This window comes from Diorhabda sublineata, chromosome 3, assembly GCF_026230105.1.
Source record: "Diorhabda sublineata isolate icDioSubl1.1 chromosome 3, icDioSubl1.1, whole genome shotgun sequence".
Taxonomy (NCBI): Eukaryota; Metazoa; Arthropoda; class Insecta; order Coleoptera; family Chrysomelidae; genus Diorhabda; species Diorhabda sublineata.
In genome coordinates this window covers 28,018,671-28,046,543 of record NC_079476.1, presented here as the reverse complement: position 1 = coordinate 28,046,543, position 27,873 = coordinate 28,018,671, and the positions used below count along the sequence as shown (strand labels likewise).

At 30.9% G+C, this 27,873-nt stretch overlaps 1 protein-coding gene and 1 long non-coding RNA gene across 2 annotated transcripts in view; both read right to left on the bottom strand.

Annotated features, from left to right (window-relative positions):
* Positions 1-404: 404 nt before the first annotated feature.
* LOC130441861 (lysozyme-like) lies at positions 405-6,709 on the bottom strand. The gene is made up of 2 exons (XM_056775679.1): positions 6,421-6,709; positions 405-1,360 (listed from the first exon to the last, which is right to left on the bottom strand). Exons 1-2 carry the CDS (start codon positions 6,645-6,647, stop codon positions 1,153-1,155), a joined length of 435 nt encoding a protein of 144 aa, XP_056631657.1. The 5' UTR covers positions 6,648-6,709; the 3' UTR covers positions 405-1,152.
* A 5,869-nt stretch (positions 6,710-12,578) lies between these two features.
* The window catches only part of LOC130441864 (uncharacterized), a 23,096-nt gene continuing 7,801 nt past the window's right edge, over positions 12,579-27,873 (bottom strand). The window contains exons 2-3 of the long non-coding RNA XR_008909646.1: positions 20,328-20,414; positions 12,579-13,229 (exon numbers count right to left, since the gene is read on the bottom strand). This is a non-coding gene — a long non-coding RNA (uncharacterized LOC130441864). The remainder of the gene's footprint in view (positions 13,230-20,327; positions 20,415-27,873) is intronic.

Genomic DNA, 27,873 nt, shown 5'->3' with positions numbered 1-27,873 from the left:
ACTAGGGAAAGTGGTGAACAGGCCATTAACACAACTTTGTACGTGATTGTGCTTCTCTAGAGTCCATCAATATGAAAAATTCCCTTTTTAGAAGCAATTAAAAATAAAAAATCTCTTATTTGTATGTTGCTTTTGAAGCGTTTATTATGAATTAATGTGAAGCTGATTAAGTTCAATTCTGTTATTGTTTCACTATTTTGATACAAATCAGTGCTAGTACTATCCTTTTTTTGGTTACTGTAGTAATTGAAGTTAAAGAAATATGTGTAGGCAAAATCTGCTGTGCACTACCTTATATCATCTGGTAATACATCAAACTACCAATCAATAATATGTTCCAAACAATCCTCAAATAAAATTAAGCTTAATATCTGGTATAATCAGGTGTTAATAGAAACATCATCAATTGAAAATATTTTTATTATAACTGACACTAACGCTTAACTGATATTTATGTCCAATATCGACAATCTACTTAATGTGACTGTGAGTGGTCTACTTATTGACAACGTAGATTATACCCTTACAAACCTGCTGATCTAAAAATTATCCCCGCGAATTGCCCAGTGTAAGTTTATGGTCACATCTCTCGATACTTGAACAATAGTGGCTTTCAGAGGAAAATAAAATCAAAGGGTAGACGTAGAAAAGAATTTTTTGAAGACAGAGAGAATTATTTGAAAAATTATGTGACTAATCAAAAATGTTTTTACACTGTTTGGAGCAAAATTTTTTAAGAGTGAAAATCTGAGGAAATAAAACTGCAAAAAGATACGTCCAGGAGGGGCTAGATGAGTGTTTTGCAATAATGCATGACACCTTTTGACCACATAGGAAGGCATCAGTTTACCGAGGGGGAAATTACTGCTATTGAGGAGGTAATCAAGCGGTACTGACTGAAGTGTAAAGCGAGGGGTCAAAGTTAGGTTAGCTTCCAGACATTATCCAAGAACTGGAAGTGGCTATTGAAGAGAAGTGAAAGGCACATATGAAGAACTAATGCTGATCAAAACATTAATAATAGAGCCCATGAAAAACAGGCTAAAAGCTGCTGGACTTAGTTATAATAAGGTAATACCTAAAATTGAAAAACTTAATCATCAGAAACAAGTACTAGTGGTGAAATAGTAGTAAAATAATAGTAATTACAATCTAGTCACAATTCCTCAAATAAGCCACATTGTTGTTAGAAGCACAGTGTTCCCAATATGAATCCCACGCGTCGTATCCTATTCCTGATAGTTCCCGAGTATCCTTGTAAATTTTTAAGGCACATGCGATGTCATCGGCCAAGTGTTTGTCCCTAAAATTACTACAAGTTGTTTCACATTCTCTACCGGGATAATCGTAGGGTGAACACCTGTAATAAATTTAATATTAGTAGAATGTCGCCACAAAAGATTATTTAATTATACGAGGGCTGCTACTTAGCTTTGATATATGGAAATACTGATATTAATATGTCAAATTTGTCATTACCATCATAAAGTTTGACTTTTTCAATGGTGAACGTACTCAGAACGTGTTGTCATGCGAGTGCTATTTAAATTGTTTACAGACACTTGAAACATTCATCATAGTCAACATGAATTAAACCAACAACGATGTGCCGATCAAATCGCTCCGACTTTTTGTTATGAAGCACCATCTCGAGTCACCGCATTTCGAATTCAATCGTGGTCACACTTCACAACAGGATGAATTCCGTAAGGTAACTGATATTACAAGATCGTCATATAACATGCCGCGAGTTTGAGGTATACTTAGGTATCAGTTTTACTTGCATACAATTCATGAATATTTGGCTGTCAAAAATAATTGTTCGCGTTGGATACCGCATAACTTGACAATCGCTCAAATAAAAGCCCGTATCGTTTGGTGCAAACAAATGCTGAAAAAATTCAATCGCAGTATATCAAAAGACTATCAGATCGTAACAGGCGACGAATCATCAATCTATGTATAAACTCGAAACTAAATGAAAATCAACTATATGGTTCTTTCACGACAAGATAAATCCAACTAAAGTTTTTCGCGCACAAAGCCCTTCGAAGCAAATGGTCTCCTGTTTATTCAGAATAATTGGACATGTCGGCAACTAGTCCATTGTTTGCGAAAAGTGTTGGACAAAATCAAAAACCATGAGTGCTCTCACACATTAGTTCAAACAAAAACATTATTGAATAGTCAAAACATCGATTTGATGGGTCATTCGCCGTACAGTCCTTGTTTGACAACCAATTATTTATTGTTATTCCCGCAGTTCAAAAAGAAATTGCGAGGTCAACGTGTTTCTACACCTGAATAAGCGATTGATGCGTTCAAACCACATGTTTTGGATGTACTCCTACCTCAATCGGAATGCAACAAACACTTCGGCTATTGGTTCGACTATCTCAAAACTTACGCAGCAACCTTCGTATATTTATTTATGACTTAATTTTCTTGACAATTAACTAGATCTAGATAATTAAACTGATCATTCTACAAGAAAACATATACTCGTAAAGTTTAATAATGTAAAAAGGAAATTAGTCAGGCGTGTTACCATCACATAGTATATATTATTTTATATTTTAATATTTCGTATCCAATAAAGACGATGCTAGAATTAAATAATTCAAGTCAATAACTTGCTTTTTACAAACAATTTATTTACCAAACTGAGGATTCAATAATTTAAAGTTACAATTAGTTACACCAATCTGACTGGCGTACTATAAAATTAGATAAATACATTTATGGTTCATTATAGTCACATTAATAGTAAATAATTGAAGACGATACTTTAATGAGGTTGAACTGGAATCTATAAAACTGAACGTTGTTCAAGGTTCATGCACGACGCTTTTATGGGGACGATGATGTATTGAAATTGATTCGATGTCCATAAGATCTATAGAACATTAGAATTCTGCCACCAGTGTATAATTACGATCTTAATCTTATAGAACTTATGTGGGTACAGACAATAATTACTTTACACGATACATATAATATTTCAAATTACAAACATAAAGCGATAGAATTACTCCATTATCATGGAAAAACGCTATAAATAACCTTTGAAAACAGGATAATTTTATTCGTTATTCATTGGACGTATAGCTAGACCAGAGATACTACTGTTCAATATCAATCGAAACTTTGAATCCACTCACTTTTTCATAAAATGTTTATATTCGACAATAATTGAACTTTTAGTTCTGTATGAAAAAAATACAACCAAATAATATGATAAATAAATCAGATCCTTGTGAAACTGTCGCTGGAATTTGACAACCTAGCTAAATAATTTGGTTTTAAGTTTGTTAGACTGCATTTTTCTCTTTTATATTTGATGATTGAACAATTACATCAAGAAAAATACTTAGGAATTCTACACCAATACTCATAGTTTCGTCTCTAAAGGTTATAACTCTGTTAACAAAACGTGCTCCTTATATATAAGCATTGGTACAGTTTGTGTTTGGTATCGAGTTTCGCCAACGGTCCCACAACTAAATTAAATCGAGTGAATGCGATATGAATTGAAATCATTGCGGCAAATTCAAGAAAATAGAACTTGATTTTGAATTTCAATCAGTCATTATCACATGAAATTATCACAGAAACATCAGTTTCACCAATAATATACAGTTGGATTGTTTTACTTTCATATCATTAAAAGAAACTACAAGTGAAACATGCCTAATAAATTATAATAAGTATTCCAGGACAGGAAGAAATTCGGCAGTGAGTAGATGACGTGAGCTATAGGTATTTAAAGTTGCAAAATCAGAACTTATATAAGTAAATCTTCTAGCTTATACATTCGAACATTATGAATTGTTAACGGATCATTATGTATGTCCATGTAGTTGTGTTTGATGGAACAAATAGATTTATACTACTATTTGAAGTCCAGGGGCGGCTCAGTTACCTTTGTGCCTATGATTCCTGTCTAAACTATGATTCTTTGACAGTTGAAACTGTATCGTTGAGACCAGATAAAGAGCTGTGGAAAGTTGTCAAGCAAGTAGAGCTACAATCGTTCCAAGAAAACGATGCGTAAAAGTTAGTGGCTATTTCCGAAAGAAAAATAATTGTGCAGTGTAAGTGGATGTTCAAAAGAAAAAATAAATATGACAAAAAAATGCTGTATAGGGCAAGTTGCTAAGGGTTTTACGCAAAAGCTGGTGTTGACTCAGATGAAACTTTTTCGCCTGTGGTACGAAAGTGTACTAGATCTAGACATAACTCATTCAGATACTAAAGATGGTTTTTGAAAGATGACGTTTTTATGGTCTTACTCGAGCAATTCGAAACATCTGGTGTCAAAACAGAAAACAAAGTTTTAAAATTAAAGATCTTTGATGGCATCATATACATTTCCTGGAGAATTAGGGTAAAAAAGGTCAGAAATTGAATCATGATTTTTTAATAAAGAGAAAGAAGGTTTTACGACTATTGTCACACTTTATGTGAACGATTTCTATGTATCCTCTAATAACCCAGTCGAAAGGGAAGACTTTAAATTTAAATTAAGGTAAATGTTTGAAATTAAAGATTTGGGTTTACTTAAAAATTGTCTCGGAATGAAGGTAACAAAGTTTTTATCTGTGAACTGCTGATATATGTAGCACCACTGAATGGTGTTTTGCTAATAGCCATCTGTTTTAAATCACATCTTTTCCTTATTGTTGTTAGGGCTTGTTTTGTGTCTTTATATATTTACAATGAAAACAATAAAAGTCTATGGCTAGAAAAAGTCTATGGCTAGAAACCGTGTGTTTCCCTGTTATAATAAGTGTATTTCTACAAAATAATTCCCCACCCAAGTTATGTGGTATTTACAGACATGTGGCTCATGCACGATAGTCTCTGTAAATACAAGGAAAAATATTATCGATAGAATAAACTTCTTGAAATGCTCTTCCAAGTTCAAAGAAATACCCTCCGTAGACTCCAGGAGTGTGTAGGTGGCCAAATCGACCATTTATTATAGTTCTGATTCCACAGCTTTAAATGCCTATAACTTAGAAACGAGGGATCGTGTGAGTGAATTTTTTATGTCATAATATTATTTTCACGTCATCTACTCAGTCCAGAATTTTTTGTATCAAATCCCGGAACACATTGTATTCAATAACCAGAAAAAGTGAACAGAAGAGAAAACAATCTGGAAAAAGCTATTTCTAACAAAGCAGAAAATATTGAAATTGTGAATTAGTAAAGATCGTTCAAGATTAATAGAAACAATATAGTGGAAGACTGGAAATTGAAACCGATTTTAAAACTAAAATTGACCGAGTTGAAAGGTGAAAATTTTTTACAAGGATTCGACAATTATTATTTCATTAAAAACCTCTCTGTAAAATAATTTTGTTAAATTACCATTGTTTATAATGATAATAATATGATAGCTAAAATTACTAATTACTGATACAATTTAAAACTGTAATACAATTTGAGTATTTACTGAAATGAGGGGTAATTTTATGATCTTTAAGTAGAAATCTTATTCGGATAATATTTATACAAAACTGTATATTATTTATAAATAGCAAACTTTCGAAATTTGCAAAAATTCTTACTATTTACTATGATTTACTATGTTTATTGTGAACACAAACATTTTATGATCTGAATTACTATTAATACATGAATATATGACGCTAACTACGCCATTATACTTGACTCTAAACACTTATTTTTGAATGAATAGTAAAAAGTTTTTGATTTGGAGGAGAGAAAAGATTTTGAATCTAAAACTATACACTGAAGTAAATAACAATACTATCGTTCTACCTAAAATAGGTATAAAAGCTTGTAAAGCTTGTCAGGAAAAGATAGTTTGTGAGTTTCCAAAACTGAGTAAATTAATGATTTCGAAACTCCATAGTGAAATTACTAATCAAATATTCTATTACCGCTCATAAATTGTGATATTGTTAAACTGAATTGAATTATTTTTGTTAGTAAATTTTCCAAACGGTTTCGCATTAAAAAAATACATTTGTGCTAATATTACCAAAGAAATTTTTAACAATTTCATATTAGTTATGATGTAAAAGCATGAAATACGCAAAGAAAAACCTAAAGCTTCTGAATAAAAAGAGAAGTTCATGAACAAGCATAAATTATGTCTGTAGAAGAAACGATATATGAAAAAATGGAAGTGATAGAACTTTCTCAAAAATACAAGCAAGTAGAATTTTATTCAGAACAAATGGTGTGGTAAGAGTTTAGAACATTGCAGAAGGTAGAAAATGGGAGCTTTAGTTAAAATTCTAGTCAATGTATAAATGAGTAACAGTAAATATTTATCAATTAGGTTTCTCCTAGCGTAGGAAACTTTGAATTATTTAATTAATTAAAAAGATAACATATTAAACTATGTATTATATGTATTATAATATTAAATTCCATGAAACATACCAAACTTTTTCATTAATTTGAAATATTCCATGTTTTCCATATTTATAATCAAGCTTTCCTGAGTCGAAGCTTGATTCCCATTTTGCCAGACATGTCAAAGTCGGTATTTGCCAATCAGGAACTCCATGTTTTTCTAACTGATGAACAAATTCGCAACGTTTGAAAATTTTCGCTTCGGAGACGTAGAGAATAGTTACAACTTGAATTAAGATCGGTAAGAGACGCATGGTTAACGTAATAGAAACCTCCAAACATACGAACTAACTCGTTGATATGAATAAGAAATAAAGTGAATTGTGTTGAACTTGACAAAGATAAATATGTGGTTTCCCTTTCCGGTGGCTTCATCAAAGTTTATGTTATATTATGATTCAATTCACCCAACAGATAAGTCTATAAATAAAAAAAAACGGAAGAAATTTGAAGGTCTACATTTTACTAAAGCGCATCATTTGAATATGGCTTTCCAGTTTTACCTGATATTTTCACAAATTTATTGGTACTATCTTGTGCTCTATGCAGTAGAGTTTATTTATAATTAGTTAGTAAATCGAAGAATTTCTAGGACAATAGAATGAAAAGTTTCTATCTCTATAAATCTCACTTTTTTCCTCCCCATATTGTGAACAATGCGCTTTGAAGGACGTAAGTCACAATTACCAACAAGGTATCGATTGCCTTTGGTGACGATCATAAGTCAATTTATCACTCTCGGAAGGTAATTATTTAGGTTAGGTTGGTATACTGCTTGTTGTTGTTAATTTTTCAGAATGACTTTGAATAAATGAGTATAATATTGATATTAATGTGATGCATTTGTTCCCAATTTCCCAAGATATTGGAACATTTCATTGAACAACTGTTGGCTATAAACAATATCAAATAAGATGCAAAGAATTCATTATGTTCAAGTAATAAAATTTACCAAAATGAGGTCTAATTAGTTAGCAATATTCTATTTAAATTAATAAAAATTGTGTAAATTTTGAAGTAGTAGCTAAAGAGTAGTTTTAATAAAGGTGTTTTGGTGAATATAGTCAAGAATGAAATGGAGGAAAAATCAATGAATCTGTCTTATCTTTTAAAGACCACCTGGAAACAATGGTTGAGAATGAGGCTCATGAGCTACAAGGTGTAATAAAAAACTGTGATTATACCCCTGCCAATATAAGCGCAACTTCTTTCTTAGCGGTCTTAAATAATTCTGGTTCAAATGTTATTATGATCAAACGCTTCTATGGGCTGTTCTTTTGATTTAATCGCTATAACTGAAACATGGTTGAACCCCTCCGTGCTTATATCTGAACTTTTTCAGAAATTTGAATCAACCATTACCAAAAGTGATGGCGAAGTATTGTTTGCATTAAGAAAGCACTACACTGGAAACTCTGTCAACCTGTCGGATATAACTAACGTGCTTCCTATGGTTGATATTATTGGAATCAAGACTGTTTGGACGGTATTTTGTGTTATAATACTCTCACAAACTATATTCATTTGTTGATTGATGGTGGTCTTGTTATTATTCAAGATACGATCTCTGGTAGCGTTCCCAAAACAATTCCCAGATATTTCAAAAAATACCTTACGTTTATTACAAACATTTAAGAGCACCAAAAATAATGACTACATTGAATTGATCTACGAACCAAAATCAAGAGAGTAAGAGTTTTATAACTACATGAGAAATGCAGAACAACAGCTAACAAGTGGCCCTAAGAAGTTTTAGTCCAATTTAAATACCAACTAGCTTTTACCTGCGGCTTTGCTCACATCGAATCCATTAAATCAAAGTATCAGAAATCATTATAATAGAAAAGAACGAACTCTGTAGCTATATTAGTACCTGAGATATAGATCTTTGAATGTAGAAAAATTGCCAAAAACATACAAAAATCCATAACTCCACATTGATTGTCCGCGCCTAGCTCCTTCCAACTCAACCGATTTAAGTGTTCAAAAACTCAAAAGAAATAAGGTGTTTTAGCGAGTGTTCTTAAACCAAAACGAAGTCTCTATCTTGAATAGAACCTGAAATATTGAGGATAGAACGTGTGTATGTGAAAAACTCCCAAGTAATGTACAGGGGGAAATCGCATTTGAGTATAAGTTGAGAATGGTGAAAATTAGATGAAATCCGATGGTTGATGGCTGATTTGTGCATCAATACCTTTCATTGAAAAAAAAAAAATTAAGCAAATCGGTTGGGTAGAACGCCTGAACGGACTCGAAATGGAAATCATCAATTTTTTTAATATATAAGATAGCATGTTTTATAAAAACCCACCTCTCACCAACCAGATGACAATCTAAATGCTTTTGCTGATTATTTTCTGTTAGGATATATTACCTCATTTACATCTAATTTTGACCATACTGATTCAAATATAAATGGTGTGCCTTGTTTTCTCCCTCTTTTACTGAGTCTGACGTTTTAACTAGCCTCAAATGAAACTCTTTATTTGATCCTGATGGGTTACCAGCCGTTCTATTACGAGACTGTGCAAAACCATTGTGTTACCTTTTTAATTTCTCATTAAGATGTGGTGAATTTCTGTTCAAATGGGAAACTGGAGGAATTTGTCCCAATTGGAAGAAAGATAATAAGGTTGTTATTAAGAACTTTCGACCCATCACAATTATTTCCAACTTTTCTAAGGTATTTGAAACTCTGCTCTACGAAGTTGTTTTCCACCAGGTGAAACTATCCATATGTAATGAACAGCATGGTTTTTATCCTGATCTACGGTCTCGAATTTAACGCAGTAAACAGCAGCACAATTGGATAGCGATAGTCAGGTTGATGTTATCTATACAGATTTTTCTTGAGCTTTTGATCGCTTGGATCATGGCACTTTTCTCACTAAGCTATCCAACATTGGTTCAACTGATTTATTCACCAACTTTTATATGTCATGGCTCACGAATATAAAACTTACTTTCCATGGTTTTAACTCCATAGAAATTAACCCATCTTCTGGAGTGCCCCAGGGACTCAGTACTTGGGCCACTATTATTTTTAATATTTATAAATGATATGACGTTGTCTTGGAATTAAATTCTAGTGTTTTCTTTTGTGCCGATGATCTGAAGCTATATCATTCCATATCGAACATAAATAACTGCCACTTACTTTAGTCTGATATAGATACAATTTGTGATTGGTATGATAGAAAAGTACTTCTTCTCACTCAACATTTCAAAGTGGAATACCTTATCTTTCACTAGAAAACTTGAGCCTCTCCATTTTAATTATCGCATTTCTAATATGTGCTTAAAACCATTGCCACATTCAAAGATCTTGGTGTTACATTAGATAGTAAATTGAATTTTTTTGGGCATATTAATATCATCCTTGGGGGAGCCTTTAGAAACCTCGGTTTCATACTGAGAAACAGTTTACCGAAGCTAAAACTGTTTTTATACTTTTTAATGCATTCTTTCTTCAAAAACTAGAATATGCTTCACTTATATGGAACTCAGGCTACTAAACTCATTAGAAAATAATAATAATTTTAATATTAACCAAAAGTAAGTTAAAAATATATTATTCAGGCCTGACAATATTTATCCACCACAAGGAATACCTTAAAACACACTGCTATAACGCTTTAACTTAAAAGATCTAGCGACTAGACGTATGTCTTCTTCCTTTTTTACTTTATATCGAATGAATATCACTGTCAGATAGAACTCTCTGGATACTTTTTGCAGCACTATATATAACATAAAAAGGAAATTTTTTCCGTTCTATAATTTTCTCATTATTCGTATTTGGCGGAGTTATCATTGAATTCTAGTTACTACTTTTTTTCGTATTTTTTGTGAGTATATTATTTACACTTCATCTAAATGTACCAATTTTTAAATCTTATGTATGTCTTTCTCACCTTGTAATTGTATTGTAATAAAATAAATAAGTAAATTACTGTTAAAACCATATTAGTGTACATTTCATTTGAGTTAACAAAATAAGTTCCTTTATAATAAATTACAATATTTCTATGCTGATGATAAGATTACAACTAAAATTTAATAGTTGTAAAAATTTCACCTTTTGTAATATTGTATCTTAACAAATGCCATTTTCAGGAATATAAACAAAATATAAATTTTGAAACTCTATTAGTTTTGAGGTAGCAGTTTGAAGATTGTTGAAGTAATAGTTCAGTTTCAGGCCCCCAGTCGATTTCAATTTAATTAGAACAAATAACGTTGTCGTGATCCATCCAAACATATATCCAGATATATCCATTCACTTGCTCTCAATACAAATATACAGATGTACAAAAAAATAGAGATCTATATGTCTGTATTATGAAATAGTCTGAAAGGGCTAGAATTTTCGGTTATTTATATATTTCACTAATTGAATAATATTCTAATTTTGTTTACTACATACGGTATTTGTGAAACTATTTTTTATTGTAGAAAAATCAAGTCTAAGATATACTGATTTTGGGAAACATCATGGATCAAGAAATGGCGAGTCCTGATTTCATTATTGAAAATATCATTCTGCATACAAGAACCATAGAATATATCAAATTATTCATGTAGTGTTTCAGTATTCCATGCCTCGAAGTTTGATTAAGTACATTATTTGCTTTTGGGTTTTCGGTATCGTCTCTGTCAACTTTATTATCCATTTTGTTATCACATATTTTTAGTTTATCCAAAAGTAAGTTTTTTAGTATTTCTACTAAAGGAGGGTAGTAATATTTCTGTATTTCAAGAGTTGAACAAAGTTGAATTAACATCTAATTTTGGGGAACCGCCAGATTGTCTTGTCATAACTCACTAAAAAGATCACCTTGAAATCATCGTTTTACAAAAAATTTCAAAATCTTGAAAGTACACAAAATTATCAAGATGAGACACGAACAGTTGTTATCAAGGCAAGAATTCTTGTCTTCTAGTTTCTATAACTTCTAGTTTCGCTCTATCAAAGACTTTTATCTCCTAGGCTTTTGCCCAATTTTAGTATGTATAATTAAACTATTGAATGGATATATCAATCTTGAAATGCTTTTACTATTAACTGGAACGTACCTAATAATTTACATCCATTCAAATTAAAATATCTGGTATGTTTATTCCACTTATTTCCAGAATAGACTTTGATATTTATTTTGATTAATATACTCGAGAGATCGTCGCTGTTACCCAAAGTTTCAAATTAATCACAAAGGTGTATGTATGTATAGATATCATGTAACAGTCTAATTCAACTAATATTAGACAAACAAAAACAAAAATTGGTAGTGTCATGCTAACATTAAATTATCTTTAGTTCGCATGCTGCTAACATATTTAATATTACATGAGATATTTTCGTTAATCTGATTATGTGATTATGTTGCTTTTCTCTACATTTGTTTACAGAGTAAATCTATACACAACTCTGGTAACTGTATTCCAGTTCAAACCGACTGGAACAGAAATTATTTGTTAACTATTTCATATAACCTGAAGCTCAATTTAAATATGTGACATAACTAATTGTTACATAAACACTATTTTTTTAATGATTTCCGAGTATGTTGCTCTACACCACTGAATGTTTGCTAAGGACTGAGGAAAAATTAATTTTTCTTATTGTTCGAGAATTATATTCTCAAACCAATGAATGATCATTCGATTTTAGAATCGATGATCTTTCAAAAATGATTAATAAATTTACGACTACCTGATCTCAAAAAAAAAATGAGAGTGAGTTTTCAGTGTATTTTAAAATGAAAAGTCAAATTAATGAATTAACATAGTTCTTTTATTCAATTTACGTTTCAAGTGTTATTTACTGTATTTGGGCGCAGGACAAGTTTTGTGTTTAACATTTTGTGTAGTGTAGTCATATTTATTATAACTTTTTATCCTGAAAGTGTCTCAATTTATATCGACAGAAGTCAATAAGGCACCAACTACTGTAGCTTTACGACCTAAAGTAGTTGCTAAATAAAAGATTATTCATAGTGGCGTATGTCTTTTAGCCTTATACTAAAATACCGTTTTGTGCTACCAAAAATCAGCAACTGCTACAGTCTAAGTGCTGTACAGTTAACAAGTACGTGCAGCGCTCCTCACGCTTAGATATAAATAGGCGTGTGGGTAAAGTGGTTGAAGAACACGGTCATTTTCCAACCACTTATTAAAACAAGTTTTTATTTTGATTTTCTTCTTATTATGATGTTTATTTCATGTAGGTGATCGTGATCTATTGATTAATATGAATACGCAAATTGTCAGTGTCAATACCATATTTTGATAGAGACTGAAATAAGTCGAAACGTCAATTTTTATCTGTCTTTCAAAAATTATTAGAAAAAAATAATTTTAAAGCAGAAAAAACTTAAAAGCAAAAGGTCTTAGATATAAGAAATTTAGGTATAAATGCTCCTAAATGTTCTTGATTTTATGTTTCTTTTGTTTTAAAATTAGTTTTTTCAAATAATTTTTGAAAGAAAGATAAAATTTGACGTTTCGACTTTTCTTCAAGTCTTTATTAAAATATTTTGTTAAAGATTAGTGGGTTGTTTTCACAATCACCATAAAAGCTGATTACAACTGTTCCAATTATAATTACTCCAATTTTCTAATACACCGTTTATTCACACCCCGACGTTTCGGCTCCCACTTTGGAGCCATTATCCAGAGAAGGCTGCGGATAGGGTAGTCGATCATTGGTAAGAAGTGATCCGATTCCGTGGTGTCAATCTGCCCAATCTACGCAACGAATCACCCCTTTTTCCTGGTTGATCCCAAGGCCTCAATCTGCCCACTCCTTGAAATTTTACCGAGGAAATTAAAAGCTGAAACAAAAAAAATATAAAACGGTTTTTCTGGTAGCAGATATCGGTTAGATAATCTCCTCTCGCGTTTTAAGGAAACTGATCGAATGATGAAGTGGGTTTAGAGTTTTCGTTCTATATAGTGCGAATAACATATCCAACTTTTAGATCGTTTTTATCTATATATATTAACATATTGGTCGGGAACAACTGGAAATTATATTGGCAGTATCATTTAGCAGATAAAAGTTTGCTTTATATTTTTTACATAACGTTGAAATGAAGCAACGTTGTACCAAAGTGATAAATACGTGTTTTATTTTCTGTTACAATAATCTCAAATTTGGTATTTGTGGTGATAAAACAACTACGTGTAATATACAAAGGTATTCTTTAATTATTGATTTTGGTGCAGTAAAGAAAAAACTACAGTTTTTCATGTAAAATAATAATTTTAAGTGAGTAAACATCGGACATTAAAGCAGGTTATCTGAAAAAATAAATAAAAACTAATTGTGATAACCCGACCAGCCTTGATTTGATATTGAGGAAATAGAGAAAAACATGAACAAAATACAAAGTATGTTCGAAATTTTTAATAAAAGTATAGAAATAATGGGCACGAAACTAGAACAAGTACTTTAATTTACACAAGTAATGACTGCGTTAGATATCAAGTTTAATATAGAAAAAGGCATAGTCGGAAAAAGGACTACTGTACCCACAATTGAAGATCACTAGAAATATATCAAGCAATAAATTGATTATATATAACGTGGTGTATGAAAGAAATAACAGAGGCTTACACCAAGGCATGAAGATAGGGAAATAAAAGTACAAGAAAGATTTCCGGAAACAAGCACACTAATGAACAATTGAGCAAAAGCTGATAAGTCAAAACCAAAAAGCCTGAAAATAGCTATGAAAACGGATATGGCAAGGAGTATGGAACGAATTATATGAAAACGTACAATAAAAGAAATAAGAGGTACAGAAAGGATAACAAAAGGACTAATAATGGAAAATATATTATGAACAGAAGCATATAGAATGAAATAATGTAGAAAATAGCAACATAGAACATCAGAGTGATAGCAAAAAAGAACAATAAAAAACACAAGAATTTGAACAAGACATGTTGGATATATTGGGAATTACAGAAACAGATAGGAATGATCAAGGCGGAATAGAGCTAGAAAATGAACGTTTATCGATTTTTAAAGGAGTAAATACTAAAAATTGATAAAAAAAGGAATTGGAAGTAAAATAAGAGAAGAACTTGAACAACATAATAAAAACTGAACTGAAATTACAGAAAAAAATACTGAAAGTATAACTGAAATTAATGGAACGCAATAGATATAGTGTGATCAAAATGAAGATGCAAGATCGAAAGAGAAAAAAGAATTTTAAGACAAATTGAGTGAGACAATAGAAGAGGCTGGACACGGGTTAATAATGTTGGGGAGACTTTAGTGTAGGTATATATAGAAAAAATGGAAGAAACAACAATGGAGAGAGGCAAATATATTTTTGTATATTAAACCATCAAATAGTGACTAATACATTCTACCAACATAAAGATATATAGCGACCATTATCTAAAATTGAAAATGGCAAGTTAAGGAAGGAAAAAATAGCTGAAAATTAAAAAAAAATATGACAAGATCAAATAGTAAGTGTTTATTATAGAAGAGATGTGTAATAAATTCAAGGATATAATACTAGAGACAGCAGTGAAAGTAAGTTGCAGAACAATAAAAAAAGTCTCAAGATGTATAAAGACATACAAGAACAACCAGACCAAAGAAACAAAAATGGAGAGAATATCAACGAAATAAAATAGAAAAATACAAGAATTATAAAATTTATACAAAAAAGTTAAAAGACATGTTAATCGCAGCAAAAGAGCTTGGAAAGATTTTGACAAAAAGATAAAAGAAGACAGTAGAAGAAATCAGAAACACTTTTCCAAAGTCCTAAAAACACTGAGAAATGGGAAATTGAACAATATAAAACAAATAAAAATGGTGTTGTATTGAGACAAGCCGAAGAAATTATAGAGTGGCGGAAGAAATACTTCGAACAATTACTCAAAGTAGAAGAGAAGAAAGAACTGAAAATCCAAGATGAAACTTATCTAGGACTAGAAAACCATGAATACGGGTAACCGATACAAAAAGAAGAAGTTGAACAAGCTATATGGAACCTAAAAAGAAGTAAAGCAATGGGAGAAAGGAGTATACAAATGCTAACAAAAATATTACAAAGAATATGGATGGAAGAAAAAATTCCGATAGATTGGAAAATCATAGACAAACAATTAGAGTAATCTCAAAGCATATCTAGGAAAAAAAGAAGTACAAAAGATCATGTCTTTACATCGACACAGATAATAGGAAAAAAACTGAATACAAATCAAATATTAAAACTCGACTTCATAGACATCGAAAAGCATTTGATAGCGTTCTAAGAAACCAAGTATGGAATATTTTTCAACAAAGAGGAGTTAGAGTGAAATTAAGAAATAATTTCGAAAGTATATGGTTAAATACAAGGAACCCGGTGCGGAAAAATAATGACTAATCCGAGAATGATTAAAACACGGGGAAGTACTTGGTCCGGCGCCATTCATAATGATAATAGATGATGTATTGAGAGAAGTAAATACAAAAGTGAAGCAGATATACGCAGGATATAGATTTTTGGGAATAGCTGGGTCTCTGAAGGTGGTTTCAGCGTTAAAATGAAGATAATTTATTAACATAAAAACAGGAAGAATATTTCAAAATTGCAGTTTAGAGTTTCAATTATTTAGGCGTGAGCATACAGATTAATAATTCCAAAAATCATTTCCCATAAACTCTTGTACTAAACTTTCTAAGGACTGTTGAATGATCTATGTCATTATCTAATGCTATATATATATATATATATATATATATATATATATATATATATATATATATATATATATTATTATATATTATTAATCAAAGAAATTATACACATAAAACAAGATAAATGTTCTGTAAATGATAGACAAGATATAAAAAACCTCTGCCAAATTTACCATAATTTGATTAATTAGTTTATTTCAATCTACCTGGTATAATATCGTCTTATTGAAGTTTCGAGGTGAATACACTGATTCCAATACTATGTTTTTTAATAATGTTTTTAAGATATCTACTAATATGTTTTATCTATTCTAAAAATATTTTAATCATCAAATATTGATTATTCTTTAGAAAATGCTCCCAAGGTAGGAGCGAAACGTTCAGTTATGCATAAAAATGTGATATTTTATCGAAATTTCATTAATTTATCCAAACAACCTACGAACCCAAGAAAGAGGAAGAAAATAAATTTATATATATATATATATATATATATATATATATATATATATATATATATATATACAGGGTGTCCCCCCAAAATTATCTTTACAACTTCAAAAATTCATAACTTCGAACATAAACAAGATATTTATATTCTATCTTTTACGATTATAACTGCAACTAGTTTGCAACTAAAGTTTTTTTCAATACGCTGAACAGTTATAAGTGAAGATGTGGACACCAAAACAGAAAGCTCAATGCGTGTCATGGTTCAAAAAGACTAAATCAGATGAACAGGTTCAACGGAACTTCAGTACAAAATTCCAAAGAGACTCACCATCCAGACCCTACATCCGTGCATAGCACACAAGCTTCATGAGCACCGGATCAATATTGCATAAAAGTGGAGCCGGACGACCCAGCATAACTCCAGAAAATGTGGAGCGAATACGGCAAATATTCCAGCACAATCCGAAAAGTTCAATTCGTCAACTCCAAATGACTACAACCACAAACAACAGTTGCGTCTGTATACCTATAAGGTATAGTTGCTACAGGCACAACCAATAGATCGACCAAAACGTGTGGAATTTGCCAAATTGTTACAATTTGGTTCTGAATTCTGAAACCCGACATGCAGTAGTCGAGCTCCAACAAGACAGCCAATAGGTTAATGTGTGGTGTGGGCTTATGCACAACAAATCATTGGTCCTTTCTTCTTCATTGAAACCACAGTTACTGGCTGCGTGTACCTGGATATGCTTCAAAACTTTGCTCTTCCTCAGTTGGAAGAATTACAGCCGATTGATTACTTCCAATAGGATGGTGCTACACCACACTGGTTGACAGCAGTTCAGGAACACCTCAACGAAACTTTTCCCATCCAATGGATTGGACGGGATGGCCCAATTCCATGGCCGTCAAGGTCTCCGAACATAACACCCCTCGACTTCTTGTGGGGTTAATTAAAGGACATTGTTTACCGTACACCGGTAAATGACATTGATGACTTGAAACGCTGCATTGCACAAGTTTTAAGTACAATCACAGGAGACGTACAGACAACGTACAGACTGAAAGTGCTTATGGCCGCCAATGGTGCGCATGTTGAAGTGTACTAAAAAAACTTTATTAGTTGCAGTAATACATGCAAAAGACAGAATATAAATATCTTACTAAATTTATTGATGATTATTATACAAATTTCTATTTATCTAAACTGATATTTACGTTCACTCGGCGATTTAACTATGAACTGAGTATTTATCTAGACGATAGCCAAATTAACTTACTTCACTTTCAAGTTTATACGTAATTAATGGAACTTTTGGTGAAAAACACGGAGTGTTATTCATCAGAAGCTGAATATGAGTTTAATAACGACGTGAGAATAATAAAACTGATAGTCAGATATGAAAACGCTCGATCATTTGAAATTCCTGTCCAGTATGAAATATTCCGTCGCCAAAACAAAGATAATGAAATTTATCTGAAAAAAAGCTAATTGGAATTGATCCGAAGCATATGATATATATATATTGGCTCTCAAATGTAAAAGGATTAATACCAAGCTTCAAAAATATGTATGTGTGTAAATGATATTTCATTTTTACGTGAAAATTATGGTATTTATCTCAATTAATCATTGTAACTGAACTTTTTGATCAAAATTGAATATTAGAAATGAAAAATTTTGAAGGACTGGATATATTTAAGTATCTCAAAATTCAAATAAAATTGTACTGCGAGATCATGTATTTACTTAGAAAGAACTAAGCAAAATGATGAGAACAAAATAACTTTTTTATTTCTTGATCCAAGAGTTTTAAGAATCTGACTTCTGATACAAAAATTACTAAAAACCAGACTTCTGATATAATAAATAACATCACTAACTCTAATAATGAAGTTGCTCCAAAATTATCATCAGCAACATCAATAATAATTTTGATTTGGTATTAGGTATTACTTATATGGAAACTCAATTAGAGTCCTGCTGTGTTTATTACAGCAATAATATAATGTAATGAATTGATTCTTTAGTTAAATGTTGTATAATTAAATTTTGGTAGTACTAGTGTGAAAAGCTTTTTTTCTTGCTCGTATTCATACACACTCAAATGAAAAATTCGCTTTGTAACACAAGTAAAACAAATAACTGTGTGTGAACGGTATGTTTGGTAAAATAATGAAATGGGTACCTGAAGAAAAAATGTAAATGAACCAAATATTATCATAAATTCGATTAATTCCCATGACCATTTTATGCTTCTAAAATAACTACAATAGAACATTTTAACATATTCTATCATAAACCTCCACCACAAATCATTAATTAATCTCGGTTATGGTGACCTGATTAAATAAATATAAAATTACATAGATGGACGAACTTTGTATACATTTAATTATTATGTACGAACGTGCTGCTTCAGTTTCCTATAGGTATTAAATTGATGTTGTTTTACAATTATGTCTAATTAATATGCAATATGAACAACAAATCAATCAAAATCTATCCATCATGTAATATGTATCTATGGATAAAACAGAACATTATTGCTAACACCCCTTAGCCGAACCCAATAGTTTCAATTTTTATCAACCTGTTTATAATGAAGTATACTTGATTGCTGATGGGGAAATCTATCTCACAATCTTGAAATTGACAAATTTTTAACAAACTACTATATATATATGTTCAATTGATATTTGTGAAATAACAAATACAAACCATATCCTCAAACAATTTGAAATATATTAAGTTGGAAATGACTAAATAACTGCAAGTGACTGACATAATGAAACTTACCTGCCTGAGACTATTTCACATACCTTAATACATACATCAAGAAATCCATTCAAATTAACTCTATTTTTATATAGACTAGAAAACTAATTATTATAAAATATGTAATACAGATTTTTTAAGGAAAAAGGTTGTAGTTTTGCGTGTTTAAATACTACGAAAACAGAATATTTTTTCTTTGAATTTATGAAAAAGTGATTCAGTTCTTTCTCGACATTTTTCCTCAAATTTTTATATTATGTTTTTAAAATCATTCTCTAATTTTTTTATCAGAGTAGTTGATTCGGTATAGATGTATGACTTGAAAAATAAAACTAGATAAACGTGATTTTGATATTCATTCTGCAGGCGACTATTTGTAAATTTTATATCTGATAATTTTAAATTTAGAAATGTAGGCTTCAACTTATCTTTTTTGCATCTGAGTAGAAAAATTTCTCGGATTTTCAGTTTTGCAATTTTGTGGAGAATATTTTCGAAATTCAAAGAAAAAATTATTAAGAAAATTGATAACCTAATATTGAAACAACAAGCTATTGCTGAAAGTACAAATGAATTAAGATCAAAATAGATCGAAAATTTAACTGATTCTGTCATATCAGATAAAGTGAAAGAAGTTTTATCTTTAGGTCCCAATTTGGCACAAAATATTTCTAGTGACAAAGAATTACCTGTAACAAATATCTTATGTAATATTGAATGCAACACCAATCATCTAAATAACGAAATTGAAAATAAAATAAGATCTGATACTTGTAAGATTATCACTAAAGTCAAAAAAAAATTGAAAAACAAAATCAACAGAGCAATATAAAACCTCAAAATATAACTGAAACCAAAGAATTCGTAAATAAAAATAGACATCTCAAAATTTTGAAAGCAGATGAATCTAATAAAACTGTTATCATGAAATCAGAAGATTATAATAATAAAATGATGAAATTATTAAACGATAAGACAACTTACCTTTACCAGGTTTACCAAAACTCCACAATCCTGACATTCCCCTTCGACCGATTGTTTCAAGTATTCAAACTCCTCTCACCCCATTATCTAATTATTTGAAAGATATTTTGAAAACAAAAATATATATCAAAACAACTACTATAGGATTTCAAAGAAAAAATTAAAAATATAAAAATTCCTAACGAATATGCATTTGTTTCGTTAGATGTGGTTACTTTTTATACAAATATTCCTATTAACATTGTGAAAAATATATTTAAGAAAAAATGGGACAAAATGAAAGAATATACAGAAATACCTCAAAATGAATTTATAAAAGCTATAGAACTCACACATCAAATTAAAAACATACATAAAAAATTCAATTCTTATCATAAAAAACTTCAATTCACAATCGAAATCAAACAAAATAATAAAATCAATTTCCTTGATGTCACATTATATAAAATTAACAATAACATAAGAACAGAATATGGTATACGAAATCAACTTGGTCCTCAAGATATTTAAACTTCAATTCGTGTCATCCTATGTCACAAAAGATCAGTGATAATAAGTTTGGCTGATAGATCTATCCAACTATCAGTTCTAGAATTTGGATGCTTAGCTATTCAAAAAGAAAAAACTTCATTGAAAGAAAATAAATACCCGGAAAAAATGATAAATAACATATTCAAGAAAAGGATAAACAGATATTACAATCAATTTAAAAACAAAAACCAAAACAAAACATCAAAACGTAAAACATTTTTCCTTACTATATGTTCAAGGACTTTCCCAACAATTATCGAATTATTTCAATAATACGTTATCCAAATATTTCACTAAATTAAAATCTAAAACAACAAAAAACAAAAGAAGTAATATAATATATCAAGTGCCTTGTACTAATTGTGACTTTGTCTACATAGGACAGACATCTCATTATTTAGAAAATAGACTAAGAGGTCAACAATATGATAAACAAAAATAGAACTGCATTAACAAACGATGAAATATCAAAACAATATAAATGCCTTTATAAAGATTCAGAAGTTCTTGGAATGGGATCAAATACACATAAAAGAGAATTTTTGGAAATGGTTCACATTCATAAGAACGAAAAAGCTATAAATGATAAAAAAGATCTAATTAATTCAAGTAAAATTTATCTATTTCGTAAATTCTAATAAATTTAATATATTTGAGATGTGGAAACCAAGGACAAATTAATTTTTCTTATTGGAACAAAGTTCTAAGTTGATTTTGTCCTTATTTGGATATTCATGATGAAGGTGATCTATAGATCAATATAAATAAGATAAAGACTTAAAGAAAAGTCGAAACGTCAAAATTTATCTTTCTTTTAAAAACTATCAAAAAAAGGTAATTTTTAAACAGAAGAGACCTAAAATCAAGAACATTTAGATGCATTAGTATATCAAAACGTCTAAGAAATGAGAAATTGAAGAAAATTTTTAATGTCGTACCTTTATCCGTCACACACTTCACGACGTTGAAATCAATTGCTTATAAAGATCAATCCACTTTTCATAATTTTCTTTGTTATAGACATTGGAGTGGAGACTAATTCCTCCACAGGTAAATTTTTGTAGCAAAAATTTATATATTTTCATATTTTCCAATTTAGATCAAGTAAACAAAACTGATAACAAGATAAATACATTAATAATAAATATAACTTAATAATTGGCGTAAATAGATCCAAACAGTTGAAACTTGTAAAATGTTACGCTCTCTTACATCTATTTCGAGTTGGCCACCTGTAATATGAGAATAATCTGTATATGCTTTTGGCTAGATTTTATCCGAGAAAGTGCTCCCAGTAAAGTCAAGGTAGTATTTTGGGATTCCAAAGGTGAAATCTTCATATATCTGGTATGTTTTAAGGTCTATCGTAAGAAAAAATGATCGCATTTGTTAAAGAAAATAGTGTCTTTCTATAACGATAATGCGCCTACCCGTTCGTTAGTGATTGCAGAATTTAATACATCATCCATCATCAAACTAAGAAAACAGAACTGGGTAGAAAGCAATTGTAGGAAAATGAAGAGGCGATGACAGAGAAATAATTTGAAAAAATTTAAAACTAGCTAAACTAGATGTGTAATTGAAGTTAAAAAGAGAGTAGGTTGAAAATTAAAATATTCTATTCATAATAAATTAATTTTTTCATTGCAAAGTCCTCCTTAAACTTCAAACCGTCTCCTACAACGAACTGCAGTCACTATTGTTACTATAGATACTAATGGATAAATATGAATAAATTCTCGAAGTTGTTTCTTTTTTTCTTTTGGAAAAGGGGAGATACAAATCACGTACGAATCTTACTCTTAAGCTCTTCTTGAGAAACTGAGCTTCAGTTTTTTGCATAGTAGACGCGTGTGTTTGATTTCTGGTTTTTTGCCCTTTTTGCCATTCTGTTTTCGGGAATTTCTTGTATATGATTTCTCCAACCTCTTTTACGTTCTCTAACTCATTTCAGTCGCCCTCATTATTGTTTTTGATGTTTCGGATCTTGTTACCTTTGGATAAGTGATAACATCGCATGTTTTGTAGATTCTTATCTTGCTTTGTATACTCATAATTTTGTTTTTACTTATTATATCTTCCAAATATCTTCGGATCCTTGGTGCCTTTATTGATATTGTTCGCTGGATATTGCTACTCCAAGGTAATCGAATTTCTTGGTTTGTTGTATTATGTTGTTGTCGACAGCTAGTTTTTTCAGAACTTACAAACAATATACACAATACTAACGATACTCTTTTAGTAGTCAGTCCGCTAGAAAAAATATATAGGCTCATAGGTAGTACATATAGGTACTGTCATAACGGTACCAGAAAGAGAAATTACGGTTTTGAAGGTATAATTAGATCAAGTGAAAAAATCAACAACCGTAATAAACAATAAATGGGATCCTAACGTGGGGTACGAGCAAGAATAGCCAAAGCAGGAGCAAGTTTTATGAAAGTCGAAAAAATCCTTTGCCGCCAATATCTTGAAGTGCGTATGAGGATGGCACGATGTTAAGTCTTTACTGTGCTCTTGTACAATCCAGAAGCATGGACTCCCACAGAAAATCTGCTCAAACGTTTGGAAGCACTTGAGATTTAGGTTGATTGTCGTGTTTTTAAGATAAGTTTGGTCGATTACAAAAAGGTTCTTGAGCACATGAACAAATCTTAAGAAATAGTGAGCATTATGAAGCGATTTACCTAAATTGGAATAATTTGGTCATGTGATGAGCAACCCTATAAAGTACGATTCTCTATATTTAGTAATACTAAACAAAATAATGGATAGGATAGGCATAGATCAGCGTGATTTAAAAATATTCACCAAGTCCTAAAAAACATTTGGTTCGGCATTAGCATCACAATATATAAGAAATTATTTCAAAAATTCTTTTGTTTAAATTTCATAGTATTAATAGGAATGGATATTTTGAAACTTTTATAAACTAACATAGATATTAATAAAGGATACTTACCTAATTTATTAAACATAGAGTCTCGTTGTGCACAATAATTGGATGAAATTCTAAAAGCTGTAAACACAATGAAAATAAAATGACCCTAAAAACCTAGATAACAATTAAAACTTATACCACTAAGGTTGGAAACTGCTATAATGACTGATTATTATCATAATTTAATACACTATTACGACCTTAATCAGCTTACCAACGAAACTAAAAAAGGTAAAATACAAATAGAAAACCAAGAAGAAGTAATAGAAGTTACAGGCACCTCACCTAACCAATATTCCACCAGATTGTTAGTTGAAATCAAGGGAAATTAAAATCCTAAATCAACGACAACCGCCCTGAATCAAATTTTCAAGAAATTAACTCAATGCCCAGTATATGGATAATAATTATTTATTTTCCTCTTATTCTATTTGGAGGAACCATAGTTAGCAAGAAACTTCATTCCCGGTGGATGTCACTGACAGAAAAGCACCCTATCAACCCTACTAGTGTTCAATTTCCTCGTTAGCTCTCGAAGTTGAACTTTAGAAGGAAGGACTTATCTCACCACTCCTGATGGGAACCATTAGGATCTGTTTATCATATATTAAGTAATACTATGTGTCTCTTATTTTACACTCCATTAACGTATCGTCTGGGATTACCTAATTTTTCTCTTATATTAAAGTGACTGTGAATAATCATAAATCTACCTATTTAACTTCTAGTTATTGTATTCTATGTATTCGACATATCAAGTATCCACGACCCAAAAATAGCAAAATTAGAATCTACAAGACTTGTATCAGACCCATCAAGACGTACGGCACGAAAGTCCGCGAGGACACCAACAACACGAAACAAATGCTGAGGGTGGCCGAGATGAAAACACTGAGAACAATAGTGGGGAAAACAAGAAGAGACATAGTAAGAAATACAGATGTCAAAGAGCAATGCGGGATACAAGACATTGTGAGATGGGGAAGAAAACGTAAGAGGCAGTGGTACAACCATGTAAGACGGATGGACGAGAACAGACTTCCGAGAACAGTCCTAGAAAACAACCCGCCCGGCTCAAGGCCTCCCGGGAGACCACCTAAAAGGTGGAAAGATAGTTGGCAATCCACCTCTCACGAAAAGATGCAGAGGCAGCTTCAGAACTAACAGATTGACAGATCTCCAAGAAGTAGAAGAAGAAGAAGATGTATTCGTTAAGATTTATAGTACACTGACCGATCCTAAGGGAACCAACGTTATATTTAAGCGATTTCAAATGTCTAAGGGACACTTGAAGTTCCATTAACGTAACAAATTACTTACTTTTAATTTATATTAACAAATATAATTAATTATAGCTTTTGTATACACTAAGATTAGCATTTAAAAGAGCTTATTCACGCATAATGTCTTCTTAATAGTCTTGACATCCAACGAGTACAGTTCTCAGATTATTGAAACCACTTTATATAATTATATTTTTTTCTTAATAAATAGCGTTTTATAAAGTTGTGAATTGAGTTATAAAACTCACGTGAAATTTTGAAAAAAGGCATTTCTGAATATGAAAATGCAATTTCTACCTTCATCCCCTTTATAATGATAGGTACAACATCTAATTTTTCAAATGGGAAGTATTGGCTAGTGATATATTTTTGAAATAACTCCTCATCCTCTATTCGATGTTAACGTTTCCAAATTTATTACAATGATTAAGATTAAGTTAAAATAAGATCATATGAATACAAAAATTCCTTGTAATATATAAAACTAATTTAAAAGCTCAAAATGTCATTCACTGATCTCATGATAATCGCAAATCGACAAATTCTTCTTGCACATTACGAACAACAGTAATTCTATTTACTTTGTCTCTAATTCGCTCTTTCATCTCCTGTAGATTATATGGTTTATCTGCTTAAATCTTTGATTCGAAATAAAAAAAAAATGTAGAAGCTCAGGGAGATCTCGGACACCTACCAATCCACTTTTCAAGAAAACACTGCTATCAAAACTCGAAAAATCATGAGGATAATGCCAGAGTGCGCCACCTTAATGTAACTAGATACTACTATGTATTAAGTGAATATGGAGGTGGTGTTTGTAAACATATTGAAAAAGACAGTTATTACTTCTGTTTGCAGGAATTGCAGATAATCCCTGTAATATTTTCTCAAAAATGATGAAGATCAATAATTATTCATCAACTATTGATTTTTTGATGGTATAGATTCATACATCCAGTGAGGATTATCCTTATTCCAGTATCTGCAATTTTTACGATTGATTTAAGCATTTAGTTAAAATGTAGCCATATAAAAAAAATCTGCTCAAGCCAAGCATGTAATTCTAAGCAACTTCAATTTAGTACTCGGTCACAACTGGTATGAATGTTAACTACTTATAGAATATCACAAAATTATTATTTGAAATGATGCAAATCTCTATGAATTATAATCCTTATTACGAATCCAGTGGTTATTGGTCAGATCTTGAGTGATAGATAAATTATCTCCTAAAGTTAGAATATCTGAGGAAGTACGGGTAATGAGAAAATCAGAAAACAAAGAGCTTGGTGGACCTTAATCAACTATATTTAGGTGATCAGTGGAACAATTGAAAATAAGATCAACCACTTAAACCTAAAAGGTATACAGATGGTTCCAAAACCTGGATTATTTATTGCTTTCATCAAAGACTCACTACTATTATCAAGATCCTGCGCTAGAGCTTATAAGGCAGAAATACTTGCTATTTAAACATACAGTAATACCCCGCTAAACGCGGGGGATACGTTACATCAAAGTAGAACGTAATGCGAAACAGCGTTAAACGAGACTATCTTTACATGTAAATATTGGGTTTAGGTTAAGATGGCTAGGAAATTGGTTAGGTATTAAATTTAAAAAGTATGTTTTTTTAATAAAAATAAAACCAAACATTTCTTTCTTAAAGCCCAAATTAATACCACATTATTATTTCTTACAAAAATAAAAGCAAAATATAAATAACAAAAGGAATATTCTTAAAAAAACCAAATAAAATTCTATTTAGTTAGCCTTCCGCGTTTTCAGTGTTTTGCCTTTTTGTGGCAAAAGCATCTAATGTTGTTTGCCTTTTTCTTTTGCGTTGTTCTCTTAAAAGTTCTTCATAAACGGATAGAGCATCTCTAACACCTCGCCTTACTTTTGAGCTCCTGTCAAAATTCGGATCATTTTCAATGAATTGATCCATTATTTCAGTTATGGTAGACAAACTCCTTTTTACAAACGCCATGTAAGGTTCTTTTTGCTCTTCTTCTAAATCTCTGCTGTCAACATTTTTGTTTTCTTCTTGTTCGGTTAATTCCTTGAGTTCATCATTAGAAAGACTAGCCACTGCTTCTTGAATTATTTCTTCGACATCTTCCACATTTACCCCTTCAAAACCGCTTCGTTAATTTCACTATCTCTTCCACTATTTCATCCACATCGACAGAGTGTCCAACGTCATCGCTCTTACTTAAATCCGGCCAAATATTCTTCCATACTCCTTCTGTTACCTCATTCCAAGAAAGGTCTATTTCGATGTTTAAATCTATTAAACCATCCTCGACTAGCAACGAAAGTTTCACTTTTGTCAATTGTCTCAGCCTGAATGTAATTAAAAATTCTTCTAACTTTTTCCATTATGATAGATTGGCTTAATGGCATATTGCGGTCAATTTCGTCGTCAAACCATGATATTATTTCTAGAACGGGTAATTCTAGTTGCAGTTGCCGACGACAGTATTTTTTCTTTATTCTTCATGATGGTCCTTATTGTTGAAGTTAGCAATTTCAATGAAGCACTAGAGTTTTACGTTCACCAGAATCTAATCTTCTAATCACTTCCATTTTAGTTTTGAGTTAAATGCTTTTTCTGGTTGCTTTCTTTTCTTTTTCATTATCACCCATAGTAAAAAACTTAATATCAAAATATTTGACACTGTAATATAGTATTAAATATATAAATTAATACCTACTTACAATAATATCAACAAATGTTTCCAATAATTAAAATATGTCTGTACAATACGGCACAAAACAAGAAATACAA

Bases quoted from the DNA above. Each gene is read 5' to 3' on its own strand.
- LOC130441861 (XM_056775679.1), bottom strand. From the start codon at position 6,647: ATGCGTCTCTTACCGATCTTAATTCAAGTTGTAACTATTCTCTACGTC. The intron at 1,361-6,420 runs GTATGTTTCATG...AATTTATTACAG, and splicing joins CAAATTAATGAAAAAGTTTG to GTGTTCACCCTACGATTATC.